The 18109-nt window shown below is 32.7% G+C and overlaps 2 protein-coding genes across 3 annotated transcripts in view; one reads left to right on the plus strand and one right to left on the minus strand.

Moving 5' to 3' along the window:
* Positions 1 to 5203, minus strand: part of cact (NF-kappa-B inhibitor cactus) — a 28075-nt gene extending 22872 nt beyond the window's left edge. Inside the window, exon 1 of one of the 2 annotated variants that reach the window (XM_066295617.1) lies at positions 4848 to 5203. In XM_066295617.1, the coding sequence (XP_066151714.1) occupies positions 4848 to 4899 (52 nt within the window). In that variant the 5' untranslated portion in view covers positions 4900 to 5203. Of the gene's footprint in view, positions 1 to 1152; positions 1184 to 4847 lie in introns of those variants that run through there. The other variant, XM_066295618.1, reaches the window with a different exon arrangement.
* A 7407-nt stretch (positions 5204 to 12610) lies between these two features.
* Positions 12611 to 18102, plus strand: Stip1 (Stress-induced phosphoprotein 1). The gene is made up of 7 exons (XM_066295480.1): positions 12611 to 12768; positions 12858 to 13190; positions 14897 to 15131; positions 15252 to 15419; positions 15522 to 15893; positions 17175 to 17474; positions 17537 to 18102. Exons 1-7 carry the CDS (start codon positions 12760 to 12762, stop codon positions 17767 to 17769), a joined length of 1650 nt encoding a protein of 549 aa, XP_066151577.1. The 5' UTR covers positions 12611 to 12759; the 3' UTR covers positions 17770 to 18102.
* Positions 18103 to 18109: the final 7 nt, after the last annotated feature.

Consider the following 18109-nt stretch of genomic DNA (forward strand, 5'->3'; position numbering starts at 1 on the left):
CCTGTAGCAGCTACCGGAAATCTTGTTTGTGACCATCGGGTTTCTAAGATGTTAGAATTCCCCATAAATATTGGAAGGGAATTAAAAACCCATATATTTGTCTTGGTATCCATTTCGCGTCAACTAATAAAGCTGAAAATTGCCAGGCGTTCATGGCTTTATTACAATGAATTAAAATCCTTCATGCAGATTGTACTATGGGGATTTCTAAAATTTCTAGTGACGTGTATGTATTATGAAAAGCAATGGAAGACAGTGATAAAGTCGACGAGGAATAGGTCAAATAAATATATTTTGCTTGGCTGAATTGTAAATTAATGCGCTCATGAGGAACACACGTTTATCGAAGTTTTTCAAAATTGTTTATATTTCTTTTAAACATACATATTTAGATTATTTTGTTAATTCACGCCCATCGTAGTAAACCTAACTTCGAAAGGGATGTAATAACACACAATAATACCATTTTTAGCGACAGCGCGAAGTTTAAAGAATTTAGGCGTAATTAGCGAAATCTGGATTTTAAGCATTACGCCAAATGCTTAAAATCCAAAGCTGCTTTTTAGAGAGCTAGAATGTGGATTGCTGCAACATCATTTACCAATTCTTAAAAAAACCGTACTTTAGAGCAAATTTCGTCGTTATCTTCGGCGCGTTGGGCTTTCCATTTCTTTCACCTTGGCCGTAAATTCCATCGCGGGCATTCATCATCATCCATCATGATCTATTCGAAGCATTCATTGTCGCATTCATTCGTTCACGGTTCGAGGAAAACCCACATGTCGATTTCGTCACCATCCGATGGAAAGAAGAGGTTTGCATCGCGAAAAACTTTCATTGAAATCTATTACCTTGAATTTGTTCAGAGATTATAGGTAGTATTGTTAATGCAGGTAATGGCCTATGAAACAGGGTCGAACTCGTTATTTTTGGTAGATGCAGGTATTGCAAATTTGTTGTTGCAATGAAATCAATAACGAGAAACTAAGCAGTGCAAGTTCATGTAATATGTATCTAAAGATGACGCCAGGCGCCAAACGTTGATAAGCTCTGGTAATTACGAGGTGTAAGTACAATGATTTTTCCCAGAAATTGCGTAAGTTATTTGGGAAAGGAGACTTGATGTAAATAATGGATAAGAATCGTATTAACCTGTAACTGGCGTCATTGAAGTTTCCAAAAAATAATCAGGAAAATCTGAAAAAAAGATATGAAATAATATACTGATATAGATGCCTACAATCAAGTGTATAACTGAAGAGGATTTCTAAAAATCACTAATGAGTCACTAAACGATTTTTAAATTCCATGTTTTCCTGATAACCTATTTACCTACTAAGTCTCAAGAAACGAACCCACCTACTAAATATCCCTAGATTATTGAATAATTCAATAGCATACCTAGTTCGTTATTTGAATGCTTAGAGAATAGCAAAATGAACGTGTATTTTTAATAAAACTTGGAAGAAGAGGTTATCATGTACGTCATTTGACGACATTTATTCGCCCAGGGAGATGATAATTCATCCATATGAAAAAAACACATCAATAAACGTTGTTGCTCATCAAAAAAGTTCACTGTTAGTGCACCTTGACTCTTGATTTATTTATTAAATTACTCCATAAATCTATTAATTACTTATGATGTTCCGGGACAAAGACCACCACTAAATAACTTACAAATCATATTCCCAGAAAAACCTGCCATATGAATAACTACTGAAATTGTTTCCAGATAACCCGGACCCGCCAAGCGCGGTAAGGATAAACCCGCAGTAACAAAGAATAGCATACCTTCATTCACATATCAGTCTTCGTTAATAGGTTTTTTAAAATGTATTTAATAGATAATTTTATACTTTAATGACGCATCTCTCAAATATCTATCTGATCACGGAAAAAATCCGAGTAAGTAAACATATCGTAATACCTGCAATACTATTCTAATCATTTCAGTATATAAAGTCATTACATAAATTTACTAAGATTTAGACATTTTTGCCTTATTTTAGGATGTAACCTATATATTTTGCAAAATGTTTAAAATACACTCACATTCATATCAAATATACCACCTAGATTTTCGATGGGTGATAGGTCTGGTGACCATGCAGTCCAAAGCAGCATTTTTGATTGTGGTTGTTTCAGGTACCTCCGAGTAATGTTCGCAGTATACGGCCTGACCGAAACGCTAATCATTTGATACTCTATGATGAAGCATTATTTTGTCAAAATTACAAGATTTAATTATTATTATTATTGGGTGGAGAATTTCATGTCGTACTCAGTATGCATGAAGCACTTTTTTGTCCTACCAAGATATCTGGTTCTGACCAGAATTTGGGTCTCATTAATTTAGCGGTAAACCAAGACGCAAACCGAATACAGTTAATTAATTCAGTAATTGAGTTCTTTTCTTCAAGATATAACAGTTTTCACTAATTAATCGTTAAGATGCTTCAGATTTAATGTGAATTTGTCAGATAAAAAATACGTACATTGTAAAAATTTGTAGAAAAAATTCTACTTTTAAGAGATTCTCTGATGGATTTCATCTGGGAAATCCAGGATTCCTACAATGAAAATTTGTAACTTTTAAGAGGTTCTAAGAAATTCCTCAGGAAATTTCGGTGATTCCTAAGTTGACTTATGTATGGGAAATTCTCTATTATATTTAGGCCAATTACTACTTTAGATTTCCATGTGAAAAAGTCAATCGGCTGATTATGATGTTTTTTAATGCTGGCTATGACGCTGTTAAATAAGTGTTTGCAAAATATTAAAAAAAAACATTTTCAGCGCCAATACAGAAAATAAACTGCTCGTCGAGGAAGGTACACAAAACTGAAAAAATGACATATTTTAAAATTTTTATTAATACCTCATCAGGGAATTTTGTTTCCTGTGGGATTTTTGGAAATATATGCTATCCAGACACCTTTACGTGCCTCCAAAAATCCTATTTTGACAGTTTCAGAAGAACACCTCAGGGAAAACCAGTCAGAACCTTAATTGGAAATTTTAAGAGAATCTCTCTGGGTATTTTTCTTTGTCACGAAATATTTAGAATCCAGTTTGACAATTAAAATGCGGTTACATAAATATTAGAAAAATTAATCCCCAAAAGTCTCTAATATATTTTTGATTTTAAAGTTTTCTCAGCGATTTAATACATATTTATTTTGTACATGCATGCAGACATAAGTCGTGAATTGTCAAAATTCAGGCAATTTTGATAACCAAATTTAATTTCTAACTTTTCTATTTCAATTTGAATATGCGCTTCTATCTAGAATTTGGATTTTTTTACCGAGTCCACAGTCAGATTTTGAAAATGGTGAATGAAAGAACTTACGCTTGAGGTAATAACCAGAATCTGTCAATTATTGATTCCTTGAACTCCAATATGAAATAATAGAATTTGGTGTTTTGGATAATAGGAATAGCAGTCTAAGTCGAACACACAACTCAATTACAATTGACGACTTTTTTGTAGTAAAATTGAAACATATAATTGGAGTTTTGCTATTCGGAGTTTGGAAATATTTGAAATCTTGACCCCGATTGGACACCACCGAATTTTAGAGCCTGCCCAGGGTGAGTATTTAAGATAAGGCTTTGTTACATTGTATATCAGTAATACAGAATCCTAGACCTCATTAATAATTAATTACGTATTTTGTATTTACTTTAGGAACTTATTTGTTAATGTAGTAATGTTAGAAAAATTTTCCAATTATAAACAGAGGTAGTTTGCATTATTTGGACACGTGGATCAAGTGGGAAATTTTGCCAGTATGTGGTAATTTTGGTAAGTAATAAAAAATAAACATTCCTGTAGGCATATGAGATATAACTCAAATAAACCGATAAAAGTGTGAAAAAAATAGGAGCAATATATCAGTTTAATTAGCTACCAACCACGTCTATCCTATAACGACATTATTATTTGGAAATTCCTTGCACAACCGGGATTAATATAGATTTGTGTATTAAAAATACAAGTTCGTGCGTGCATTTTGTATGAAACTTAGCACTTTAGAAGAAAATTAACACTTTTTCGTTTATTTTCAAGGGGTTGAATAATAACCGTTCCTATAGGCATATGGTGTATTACCGATACAATCCAATAAAACTGTGAGAAAATAGGAGCGCTATATCGATTTAATTAACCATAAAGGCGCCTATCCTATAACGACATTATTATCTGGAAATCCCGTACGTAAACGGGATTAATATAGATTTGCGCATTAAAAATTAAAATGCATGCGTGCATTTTGCACGCAGCTTGGTGTTTAGAACAAATGGACTTTACCCACGACTTTGTTCATGGGGATGATTGGTCATTATGCAAGTGGCAATGCATAAGTTTTTGGCTAATTATAGGTAAAGAGGAAACGCTTGTTTTAGTGAAAAATAATGTACTTTAGGCATAAGAATTTACGTAAATGACAGAAATCAATAACTTTTATCATTATCTTGATATTGTGATCTGAAGTAATGAGAAATTATGTATTATTTGAAAATCTGAATATCTTGAAACCAGCAAAATAAACATTTTTCGAGTGCTATCGTTGCTGGTAAAACCCAAATCTAAGTTCAGATTCTTCTTTTCGAATTTAATAATGAAGTAAAAGGAATCAAAAGTTGCAACCGATTGTTGCGGTTAGTCGTAAAATTATTAACTTGGTCGAATTCTTTAATCACGGGTAGAACTAATTACAATAATCAATATTAATTGTAGTATTATGTGGAGAAATTGTATTTGGGGCGAAGTTAAGATGTGTCGAATTTGTAAATCAAGACGAATTTTTCTCAATTTTAAACTCAAATAGGTGGGTACTTACAATTCTCAAAAAATGCACTTAGAACTCGTCGCAACAGATCACTACGAGACATTTGGCAGTCAAATTTTCGCGTCAAATCACAAATAAAAAGAGTAAAAGTTTGGTAATGAATTATGAATAAAAAGCCTCCAAAACTATCGCTGATGAGCAATAATTTATGGTCTTTAATGACAAACGGGTAAAATCCGTTTGTTACAATAAATTGATAAAAACATAATTTCCTTCATAAGGACGAAAACGAGCGAAAAGCTTTCTTCTTTCGTAAAAGTTCACCAAACGCGCGATCCTATTGAACTGAAATGATGGCACCAGATACTCAGGGACGGACCAGCTCGTAAAACCCGGGAAATCCGCACATTCATTTCAGACCGCATCGAAATATAAGCTTAAGTAGTATGTAATTAACATTGGAGAAGGTTTTTATACACATTGGGGTCTAAACCTTATCAGCTTACGTGTCAGAAAAACATGCCCGGGATTATTTCTTTCGGGTTTTACATGTTTACATATGTGCCATGTGAGAGTCCCAAAATCCCGACTCGATTTGATGTTGGGACAGCTTATTTGCTTAGCCTCGTCGATTTTGCTGGTTTGACCCTTCCATCCTGTAACTAAAAGCTATTTAAACAAATCATTTATTAGATAAGATAACGTGTTACATGATGATTTTTTTAATTTATTTAGGTTGGCACACAATATACCTACAACGCGTATCATTGAACGTTATTTCGCTTCTAGCTCTTATTGAGATAATCTCAGACCTGGCAAGGTAGCAGAAGATGATACTGGCATATGTCTTAGGCATGATTGATTTTCGTCGAAGGTTCCGCCACATGGAGAAAAGAAGATTCTTATTTTTTTTACTCAGTTGCAATAATTCAATACAACATATCTCAGTCTTCCATCTCTTTGATATGAATGAGTTGTGTTCCCACGTATGCCAACTTGAGAACCCAACACTCGACTTTCATTCGCGGATCTTTCTGCTATTGCTATCCAAGTTCCCATGTGCCCTCTAAGAGCTGTTGCTACTATAGGCTTTTACACAACTCGCCATATAAAAAATTATGTTCTTTATGAGAAGATAATTTTCTTTTTTTCCCAGAAATCAATCATTGCTAATATATGTCTTCTCTCGCAGTTTTTCCATATTCCTTGATAATAAGAGAACCTTTCATATCTATTTGCCACACTAAGTTGGAATAGAGTACCATTCACGATCATCCACTTCCTTGAGAAGGCCCAAGGCTATGTTCTTCCATTGACACCCATTAGTTGCGGTAAATCGTCTTCCCACGTGCCACCCTACTAGTGATTTCGCTGCAGAATTTGTATTATTTGCAGAATAAAAAATTCCATTCATACTTTGATAACAGGAGGAATTCTCATATCTATTACTATATTAATTTTCTTCTCGTACAAGTCACATTTCTATGTATATATACTTCAAAACTCATATTTTGACTCCCTTGAAGTCTCTTATGTTTTGAAGATGCACTACAAAATAAAACTTTTCTATTAGTACAAGTCACATGTATTGCTACGTGCGGTTTCTCTGGTTATACATACAGTGGTGGCCATAAGTATGGAATATTTTTTGAAACTTTATTTAGCTAAAGGGCCTTTACTTTTTTTCCTTCCATTCTGGTATATTTAAATTGGGATAGGTCAATTCTACATTTTAAACCATGCAGTATTTATAGAATGTTGCTATCAAAAATTTCACCGATAAACAAATTTTTTTAGATGGACAAAAGTATGTAATATCATAGAATTAAATTTATTTTGCATTTAGTATTCAGTATTGAGTGTTACAGTTCGATAAAATTTGAAGCCGAAATGGTAAAAAAAAAATCTTTCGGAAGATCTTCGATCACGAATAAAGGAGATGTCAAATAACGGAGCCAATCAGAAGGACATCGCAAAGACATTTAATGTGAGCCAGGGGTGTGTATCGAAAAATTTGAGGAAGTTTAGGATATTCAACGCCGTAAAAAACCATCCGAAAACAGGACGTCCCAGAAAAACAACAGCCCATACAGAACAACGTGTTAAAATTATATCCTCCAAAGATTCCGAAAAATCATCGCGCTTAATAAAGGAAGAAATTACAACTAATAGTGGTATTGAAATTAGTGATCGTACTGTGAGGCGTCGTCTATGTGATACTGGATTGTTTGGACGATTGGCAGTGAAGAAATCATTAATTTCCAAAAAAAAACCGGAAGGCCAGAATTAAGTTTGCACGCTCACATCTGTTTTGGACACCCGAAAAATGGAATATCGTCCTTTTCATTGACGAAACCAAAATCAAACTGTTTGAATCGAATGGAAAAACTTATGTTCGGCGACCAATAGGGAAGAGATTTGATCCCAAGTACCAAAAGCCCACCGTTAAACATGGCGGTCAGAGTTTAATGGTGTGGGGATCTTTTTCGAGATCTGGAGTTGGTCTATCAGTCAAAATTGATGGAATAATGGATCGGTTTTTATACAAAAATATCCTAGAGCAGCATATGCTTCCATTTGCTGCCACTGGTATGACGGTTCCAACAGGATAATGATCCTAAACATTTTTCGCGGTTGATTAAAAATTGGTTTATTGAAAAGCAGATAGATGTTATAGAATGGCCTTCAAAATCTCCTGATTTAAATCCCATCGAACATCTGTGGGACCATTTGAAACGAAAAATTAGACAAAGACACGTGTCAAATACTGAAGAATTGTGGAGGATTGTACAAGAAGAATGGAAAAACATTTCTTCTTCAACGTGCCAGAATCTAATTGATTCAATGCAGCGGCGATGTCAGGCTGTCCCAGATGCTAAGGAGTATGCCACAAAATATTGAGTTTACTTAAGATGTCCATACTATGATATAAAAAATATTCCATACTTTTGTCCAAATGTAAGTTTTCATTTTCATTTTTCTAAAAAGTTTTTCAATTAGAAATTTTAATTTTATGTTATAATTATGGGAAATTAAATAAAGTCCTTCAAGCATTTGTGTAATTTTTGTTTAATACTTTTTAATAAATATTTTATCAAATTAAAAGAATATTCCATACTTATGGCCACCACTGTACATACATAAAGGGCCAAAAACCCCGCATTAATTCGTTAAAACGGGTCAAACACTGTTTTTAGTTGTGCATTTTTGACGTAACAACCATGTATGCAGGGTTATCCATGTAGTAAATAAATGTACTTATTCATTTTTTTTTTAATTCTTAACATTACACATTTAACATTTCCCAGTCTAAATTCAATTATTTTGTTTTTGATTTGCTGAGTTTCTCAAGTAATTTCATTTTTTAAATCTTCTATATGGTCGGTCTTATTTAAATACACTTTATATTTCAGATAGCTCCATAAAAAATGTCCATATGGGTGCGATCAGGCCACTTTAATTGCCCTCCTCATCTAATCTATCGATTGTATTATCACTACATATATGGGTATGCTACATGAAATATGTTCAGAATTTCTCAAAGCAATCAAAAACGTCATAATATACATGAGAGTCCATAAGAAAAAAATGGAAAAGTATATTTATCTACTACATGTGTAACTCTGTACACACGTCTGTTACGTAAAAAATACACTACTAAAAAGAACATTTCATGAGTTCCAGCATTTTTATGAAAATATTTCCTTCAATTTTTAACAAATTTATGTGGGTCTTTTGCTCTTTTCTGTACATATACATATAACAAGATTTACACTCATTCGGAAAGTTGAAAATTACGTCACCCAGACCCATTTTGTGCATGATCTTTCTGGGGTATTTGGTTGCTTCATCTATTTTTAACCTTTTATGCCTTTTCCTATCCTACTCGTCCAAAAAGCTGGTTTTAGATGTTGTAATAGATCGTTCCTTCTGCAGGCCCGCATCTAGGCATTACTCGGTGTTACCCACTGCAAATCCTGTCTCTCCCTCGTCTGGGGTTCATTTCACGGATTTAAAGGAGGAGGCATCCAGATGGAGGTGTAGAGAGGCCTTTGAATCCGAACTAACTCGAACCAAGTGAATATTACTTAAAAATGTTATGCCATTTCATTGTTTCTCAGTTATGTCGATAACTTTGGGTTTAAGAAATAAGGGAAACAGTCTATATTTCTACCTTCAAAGTGATTTAGTGTCAGAAAACGTCACCGTTCTAATTCAGAAAAAAATCATTGTGATTGACGAACCATCGAAAACAATAATAGAAAATTCATTGTGCATTACTCATACCGACAATTAAAATGAACGAAAGCATTTCACCACTTGGATTTTCCCTTTACAATCAACAATTAATACTGCAAAGAAAAACATAAATATGAATAAATAACAACAATTTTAAATATCCAAGTATAAATATATAATAATTCAGATTTATTAAACCGGAGAATATTGAAGTTGAGGAATTTTAAGAAGATAAACAAGGAAATGTTTATATGTCAGTATCTAAAATAAATATAATCTAAAATATCAATAAACATCTAAAAAAAAGCAAAAGTTTATAATATCTTTGCGTGAGCATTTTAATAAATGAAAAATGATCAATATCAATATTGGTTTTTATCTTTGGAAGTGTGTGACTCACGAAATGGTTTAGGTATCGTTTTTCCATATACATATGTATGAGTACAAAATATATATTTTCATATTTATTGTCTTTAATCTAAATATAGACGAGTTATTAAAAATACGTTAGTTCAAGTTGAATCATAGTAAAAAAATGTTTTCAAACAAACAAAAATTGGTTTTTTTAATATCTAATTTTCGATATTGATGTAAGAGTTGAATAAAAATGATGAATAAAAACAATGTGGAAACTCAATAAACTTCTTAGAATAAACTTTCAAGTGAAAAAAATTGAATCTTGCTTTTTTAGTGATTTTTGCACATTTGTTTGTTAGAAGACATTTCATGTGCTTGAAAATAAATACAGTCCTGAAACATTCCCATGTAATCCAGGGGCTGATATATTAGTGTTACGAACGATAAACTAAAAATCCCCACATTTAATATTGCAAGTCAGGGATAAATATTGACTCTGAAATATGGCTAAAATATTCCTCATTATATCAGTACCACAGGGAACTTATATCATTACTTTAGATTACAGATGTGCTCAGTATCAAGCAAATGTGTTTGCAAAATAACTTAAATATAGACTTTTCTCAGTGAATGGAAAAACCATTGTGCAAGCCATGCAAGAAAAGCGTAGAAACCTTTAACCCGAAAGTAACCACAAGAATGTTAACCATAGTATGTATAAGGGGATCCATGGGTCAACGGGGTTTTCATTTCTTTTGAAATGGATGAATTTATAGTTTCTTTAACTTTGCTTCAACGGTAGTTTCAAAGTTGAGTTTTGGATAAAATCTTAATAACTTTGTATTTCTTCATGATTAATAGTTCTATTCCCAAAATCAAAAAACTATTCCTGTTCCTACTACTAACCTCGGACATGAGCGAATATACATAGTGTCCATTTCTTAACTAAGTAATAAGGAAATTTTATTAATTTATACGACTCCGTTATTAAAATTTAGTGTGAATATTCTACATTTTCCATTCAGTTTTTGTATCTACATGTGGTAGAGTTTCTGATGCTGATGTCCTACCCAAAAGAATTCCCCAAACTGTCAGAGTGTAAGTAAATTCGTAGAAATAACTACTTTGAAGTTGAATAGTACGAAAAAAACGAACATCTTCTGTTTATTAACATTCCTGCGAATGACCCATGTGTTTTTTCCAAAGGACACTGATTTATAATTTAACTACTAATTATTTGTTTGCTGCATGTAATGATAGTTATTACTAAATGGAAATAATCATGTAGCCTTGAGGATAAATATTACTGAAATTCATGCCTCGAAAATTTCCGACGTAAGGAAAAATTCACGATATACGGGGCATTTCAAAGTAGACTCACTATTGGGATCTCGGAAACTACAGGAGATACGTAGACAATTAAATGGGGGCAACATTGTGTAATTTAGTGCTTGACATCAATGGCTGTTTTCAAAACTTGAATTTTCCGAGCACTTTCGAAGATATGCAAAAAAAACTTAAAATTATAGATTTTGTTTTTATTTATTTTTTGTTCCATTTTATAAAGTTCAGAACCACAAGAACATTTTCATTGGTATTTTTCTCGGCGACACGATAAGGTTTTTGGATTTGCCGCCCGATTATTTTTTCTGTCGAAAAATTCAACGTGACGCCCAAAAGAAAAAATAAAAGTGATGATGGTAACCGAAAGAGAAAACGTGGATTAGAAATCTAAAAATATCATCGTGCAACTGAGAAAAAGTGACAATGAAAATGTGATTGCCGTTTTAGGTTCCTTTGTTAAATAATCCTAAAAAATAAAAATAGAATCTCCAATTTTTAGTTCTTTTCAGTTATCTTCGGAAATAGTTCGAAAATTCAAATTTTAAAAACGACATTTGATCAACCGCTAAATTATGTAATTTTGTCCCCATTTAAATTTCTTCGTATCTCCTCTAGTTTCAGAAACCCCAATGGTGAGGGCCAGATTTTAAATGCCCTGTAGATTCATGTGGTGCTACAAAGTATCTACCTATTAATTACTCAAAATACACTTAATGACGAGTATTATAAACATAAGATGTTCGGATTTAAAATATCTACCGAGTGGCCCATTGAAAACGAAAGACACGAATTTGTGTCCAGGAATGTTTTTTTGATGGCATATCACTTTAACACACCAAAATTTAATTATTTTTTTTTATATTATAATACATGACTACGAAAAATTGCGAATTTTTTTACCTATTCTCCATATGAGTATTTGCAAACTTTTGGAACCGTGGGGTGAATAGAGGTACTGGGTAGGTAGAATAAAACAAAATAATAGTTGAAAAATATAATAAATAATATAATGAAACTTAACCTAACTAATCTTCTTACCCAAATAAAAACAAGCATGTATCATAATTGAAAAACAGTTAAATATATATGATTTGTTTGACTATGATTAGGTTAGGTTTGATTATATTATTTATATTTTTTAATTGTTTTTGTTTTATTTTACCCCACCCAGTACTTCTATTCACTTCGCGGTTACAAAAAATTGGAGATACTTATATGGAAAATAAATAAAAAATTCGCAATTAAAAAAAAAAATCACGTATTACAATATCAAAAAAGTGTTTTTTTCAAAGAAGAAACCATCAATTGTTGGTGGGTTAAAGTGATACGAACTCTTTTTTTCAATAAAGGTTTAAACACGTTAATTTTATTTTGTGATAAAATTCACTTTCAAATTATTTTATCTCTTTGCGCTGTGATTACAACTCCTAAAACGTTAATAGGAACAATAAGGCAAGTCATACATTAGATACATTATTTGAAAGGCCTTGCTTCCCTGAATTTAACGCAATACTTTTGTTTAGAGTTTTATCATGTTTCAATAATATTTTATAAATTCTTCAAGCCTCATATTAAAAAAACGAATCTGACTGTTTCAAATTTGAATCATTTTCAAATGACATTGACAACTGGATCGGCACTTTGATAGCGCCCGGTCGTGTCCAACCGGCAAAGAAGTTTCTCGTCATATCCGTCAGAGCATTAAAAAAACCTTTTAAAGTAGCTTTTAATAAGATCTCCACAATTAACCGTTCGATGGACATCTGCCAGATAGTTCTAGCAGGTTATATTTAATAAACAATATATTCGTTTGGCTGAACGTTGCTAATGCGACGAGGGACCATTGAAACAAAAAAAAATCCAAGTCAATTTTATTCACGATCTTTGGAGTTGGCAACATTGTGGCAACTAGAAAATTCTCGAATAAAACTAGAACGTGCGCTGTCGAATCTGCGAATAAACACTTAGTAATTATTGGAAATTGTGGAACGATTTGTGCCCTGCTCAGCCAATTCCCAAAAAGATGGATCAAGTGAGTACCAGCTTATTCCAAATACATTTTCCATCACGAAACTGAATCCAAATATTCCACTATATGATCTTTCTTTCCGAAATTTTTAGGTTAATGCACTGAAAGACAAGGGAAATGCCGCATTAGCCGAAAACAAGCTCGAAGAAGCGGTTAATTATTATACTGAAGCTATCAGCCTTGATAGTAAAAACGCTGTACTTTATTCAAATAGGTCTGCCGCGTATGCGAAATCGAATAAGTATGATCTTTCTTTACAAGATGCCGAAAAGGCTATAGAGCTTAAACCAGAATGGGGAAAAGCTTTCTCAAGGAAAGGTACTGCCTTAGTGTATTTGGGTAGGCTGGATGAAGCCATAAGCACTTATGAGAAGGGTTTGCAACTAGATCCGGATAATCAACAATTGAAGGATGGGTTAGCAGAGGTTTGTATGATTCCTATGTTTTGTTTTTGTGGTGTTTGCTTTGTGTTAAGAGATAAATTATTAATGCACGGTTAACTCAACCTAGTTTCCATAGAAACTAAACTGTTCTTCGAAGCTAGACTCAATTGCAATCTTTCTTTGGAAATATGTGAATTAAGAACATGTTATTAATTCAGACATTATCCACATTACTCTTAATATTATATTTGTCCATTCACACAATTTTCATTCTTTGTGTTTAATTTATCCAACATTCTTAATTGAGAGCTTAAAATTATTAATATAAATAATAAGAATAAACGAATCAAAAGAAAGATAAAAATGTTTTCCAGGAGATTTTATGATTGAGAATTTAATAGCTTAACAAATTCTTCTGTGTTATATGGTTTAGAAACAATAAATAAAATTAATAAATGGTGCAAAGACATTAAAAATTTATTCAACAGTGAAAGCTATTGAGAAATCAATTCAAACTGTCTAATAATATTTGGGCTAACTTAGTTAGCAAAGGCAAAATTGGTCTGTATCTTAAAAACAATTGCATTTAGAAAAACTAGTCTGTCTATCCCACTAGATTTTAAGGCACAATTCCTATAAGAAGCCTTTTTTTCCCTGGCTATTGTTTTAGATAATGCATATATCCTAAAATGTCAAGTTTATACTGGGAAACCTTGTGTTTGCAAAACTAAGATAGCAATAAGTGTTGTGTCACTATCAATTGTAGTTTCACAAAAATTAAGCACAAGAAGCACAAAAAAGTAGAACTTCAAATACCCTGTACATTATTATTTCATTAATATAGATTTCAAGTTTTGTTAATAAGGATTTTTGAGTAGATAACTCCCAAATTTCCAACTCTCTTGTTTTGAAGATAAATTCCTTAATATGCTTATTATCAGCATTTTTTTCAATGAAAAACTGCTGATTTTTTCGCTCAACTCTTTGAATTTTTCTCTGTTGGAACTTATAAACTCCCCATGTGTGTGAAGGCGATCCTTTCAAGAGGGTAACAATTTACAGTTAATTTTTTCTAAAAAAGTGATTTCAATTTCCAAATATACTATATCTCCAATGTGATTAGAGATCTTGGGAGATTTGAAATTTTTTAATCTTATTATTTTTACAAAGAGATCCATCCAGATAATAATAGTAAAAAGTTGATTTAGAAAAAAATCGTATATACGAGAAATACATATTCACACATACATAAAGGAAAATGACAATGCTTAATGAAAGCTTATTTCACTAACTATTCTAAATTAAAATATTTCGTACAATTTAACATCTAAACGATATTTTTAACATGCTCTCTAAAATTCAGGTTTGTGTCTTGGGCTTTTAGCATATTTAGAAAATCTCAACAGTATTCACCCCAACAGTAGGACGGTAAACGATTCTAAAAATTCACAACGTTCGTTGAAACGCAATAACAGGTTTTACATTGATTTTTTTTTCAATTTACGTTTTCTAGAGAAGTTTAATACAGGGTCAGTATAGGTGGCGATTTAGAAACTCATTAGCAACCTTTAGTTCATTTATGTGAAAATTATGCACTGTTTGTATGTCGACCGCATAGAATTGAAAATACGAGCTTTCAGCTACCACCAATGAATGTTCACCAATATAAAAACGTTTTAGTATCTGTTAAATTAATTTTATATTCTCGTTTCCTATCTTGAAATCAACTCGAATATTTCTTCACTTAGGTCAAGGCCCAGAAGGCTGCCAGAATCCGAACAGGTGGTGGGCTTCCCAATTTGTTCTCCAGCCCCGATACATTAGCAAAACTGCGGGCTGACCCTAGGACCGCCCCGTACCTAAATGACCCTGAATATTTAGCACTTCTCGCTCAATTACAAACCAATCCTCAAAGTTTAATTAACAAGTTGGGAGATCCGAGAATTGCCTCCACACTCTCCGTTCTGTGGGGGATTAATTTGGGTATGTGAATTTTTCGTAATATATTATGTGACACAAAATCAACTATAGACTGGTGCTTTACTAACGTGCTTTTCTAAAATGTGAGATTATGATTATTAACAAATATATATTTTTTTAAAGGAGAACCAATGGATACTGACTATAATGAACCAGACGTTGCATCTAAAAAACCCGAACCAAAGCCCGAACCCAAGAAAGAGTCTGAACCGGAGCTGCCTGAAAATAAAAAATTTGCCAAAATAGAGAAAGAGTTGGGAAATGAGAGCTATAAGAAAAAAGATTTTGCCAGTAAGTGCTAGAAATTATTTATTTGACTTTTGTTTATGATTTATAATTATAACTATATCTATATATTGTGTAACATTTTAACTTATTTTTATTATATTTTAGGTGCAATTGAACATTACAATAAGGCCATAGAGCATGACTCGGCTGATATAACGTTTTACAATAATTTAGCCGCAGTATATTTTGAACAAAAAGATTATGACAAATGTATCCAAGAATGTGAAAAAGGAATTGAAGTGGGTAGAGAAAATCGGGCCGATTTTAAGATGATTGCTAAATCGTTGATGAGAATAGGCAACGCCTATAAGAAGAAAAAAGAATACCAGAATGCTAGAACCTACTATGAAAAATCTATGTCTGAGCATCGGACTCCCGAAATTAGGACTTTGTTATCAGAAGTGGAAAAATTAATTAAGGAAGAAGAGAAGAATTCTTATATTAACCCTGAGTTGGCGGAGCAGGAGAAAGAAAAAGGTAAGAGAACCATTTTTTATTTTCAGACCTTTGCAATAATTATGTGTATTAACTACCATGAATGAACAAGGTCGACCGAAATTTTTTAATGGTGAACTTTATCAAACATTTTTAAGGGTACAGACATATGTTAATAATTCGTTGTAAAAATCACATTATGTCAAAGAAAAATATCAGTGAAAATTCTCTGGTAGCACCCAAGATAGATGTTGTTTATATGCCCCAGAGTTCTACTATGTTCCCTTTCCTTGCGTTTTACCGCTTACTCTTTTAGGAACTTCATTCACAACTTGACAGCACTGCTAACCGTGACAGGCTACTTTGGTTTAAAAAAGTTAGGATGAATCACACTACATTTACTCGGTTCAGCATGCGCATTTACGTGCCATTTTGCCAAATCTCGAATACATTCACTAATTAGTCAGATGTAAAGAATATTTTTATGCCATTCCTACATTTAAGTGAGGTGACTTGTGAAAGCTGCTTTCGTGTCCGAGTAAGTGTGCCTAAATCCCCAATACAGCCATATGATTTTGAAAGCGTGTCTAATTTTCGTCATGCGCAGTGCAAGTAAAGACAATATTGATGTTGTACTCTCCCCTCTCTAAGGTTATCAATGTAAACCGCTAGTCATAAGCAATATATTATGGAAGGATGTGCTTCTAAGTGTGATAAGTTTATCCCAAAAGAACGGTACTTTTTTGCCATTTTTTAGTATGTAAATTTTTTCGGATGTTTAAAATTTACATTTTAACGTAAATAACGAATTCAGTTTTTGAGGGAAAAATAAAATATTCATTCAATGCACTTTTAAAAATAACTTATTCAGCCACTTCTTATGTTAAAACTCAACATGCAATTATTTTTTAATGAAGTATTTTTCAAATATAGTTGATTTAATAAATTATTAACGAATTATCATAAAGAAAAACTTCACAGTATACGGTAAACCATAAATATAGGATATTCATTATGCCATTAGCTTTTTACCCTCAAAATTATGATTTGGTCATATTTTTAATTAAACTGTTTCAGCTGTATTGAGAGTAGAGTTACAAACGGTAACTGACAAAAATATCATTTGACGTTAAATTTTTTCCCGCGATTCACATTTACGATTTACTCAACGTTTCATTCTAACTTGCAAATATCATGGCCGTGAAGATGGGTAATTAATTTTTACACAAAATTGTCAGGGCAAAATATTTCCTACTAACTCATTTTCCCTTTCTTTCCTTTCTTAATTGAAGTTTACTACATCTCACCAAAAAAAAATTATAGGAAATGAATACTTCAAGAAAGGAGATTATGCAAATGCTGTAAAGCACTATTCCGAAGCTATCAAACGCAATCCATACGACGCTAAGTTATACAGCAACAGGGCGGCTGGTTATACTAAGTTAGCAGCTTTCAATCTGGGATTGAAAGACTGTGAAAAATGTGTCGAATTGGATCCTAAATTTATCAAGGGTTGGTTAAGGAAGGGTGGAGTTTTGCAAGGAATGCAGCAGTCCAGTAAAGCTATTGCTGCTTACCAGAAAGCTTTGGAACTAGATCCTAACAATGCAGAAGCTCTGCAGGGTAAAACAGTTCATCCGGAAATAGATATGTTTGTTTTTAATTTATTTTTATGTTAAATTTAGGCTACAGAGCATGCACTATTGAGAATGCAAACTTGAATGGTGACCCCGAAAAAATTCGGCAAAGGGCGATGGGTGATCCCGAAGTTCAGGCCATTCTTCGTGATCCTGCTATGAGAATGATTTTGGAGCAAATGCAAAACGATCCCCGGGCTCTGCAGGACCACTTGAGGAACCCGGAAATAGCCGCTAAAATACAAAAATTACTTGATTCGGGACTAATCGCCATTCGTTAGATATAATTCTAGTTTGAAACTCGTTTAACCTTGGTTCTCGAGCATCTAGGAGAAAGCACTAAGAAAATATGGAAAGTTCCATGTTTCTATTTTAATTGGTTTCAAACAATTAATATTATGCTGTTCAACAGCCAAATTCCGAAAATTTGACTTTATATAGGTATATATTTCTAAATTGCCAGTTATAACTTTCCTAGGTTTGCATTATTAATCTCGTCACGTTTAAAGGGTACTTACTACATTCAGGATATGCAGTTTTCTCACTAACGGCCTTTGTTTCAAGTATGGGTCCTATAATTTAAGAATTTAATTAAAAAATGCTGGAAAATGAAATTTATTT

This window comes from Euwallacea fornicatus, chromosome 23, assembly GCF_040115645.1.
Source record: "Euwallacea fornicatus isolate EFF26 chromosome 23, ASM4011564v1, whole genome shotgun sequence".
NCBI classification, from domain to species: Eukaryota; Metazoa; Arthropoda; class Insecta; order Coleoptera; family Curculionidae; genus Euwallacea; species Euwallacea fornicatus.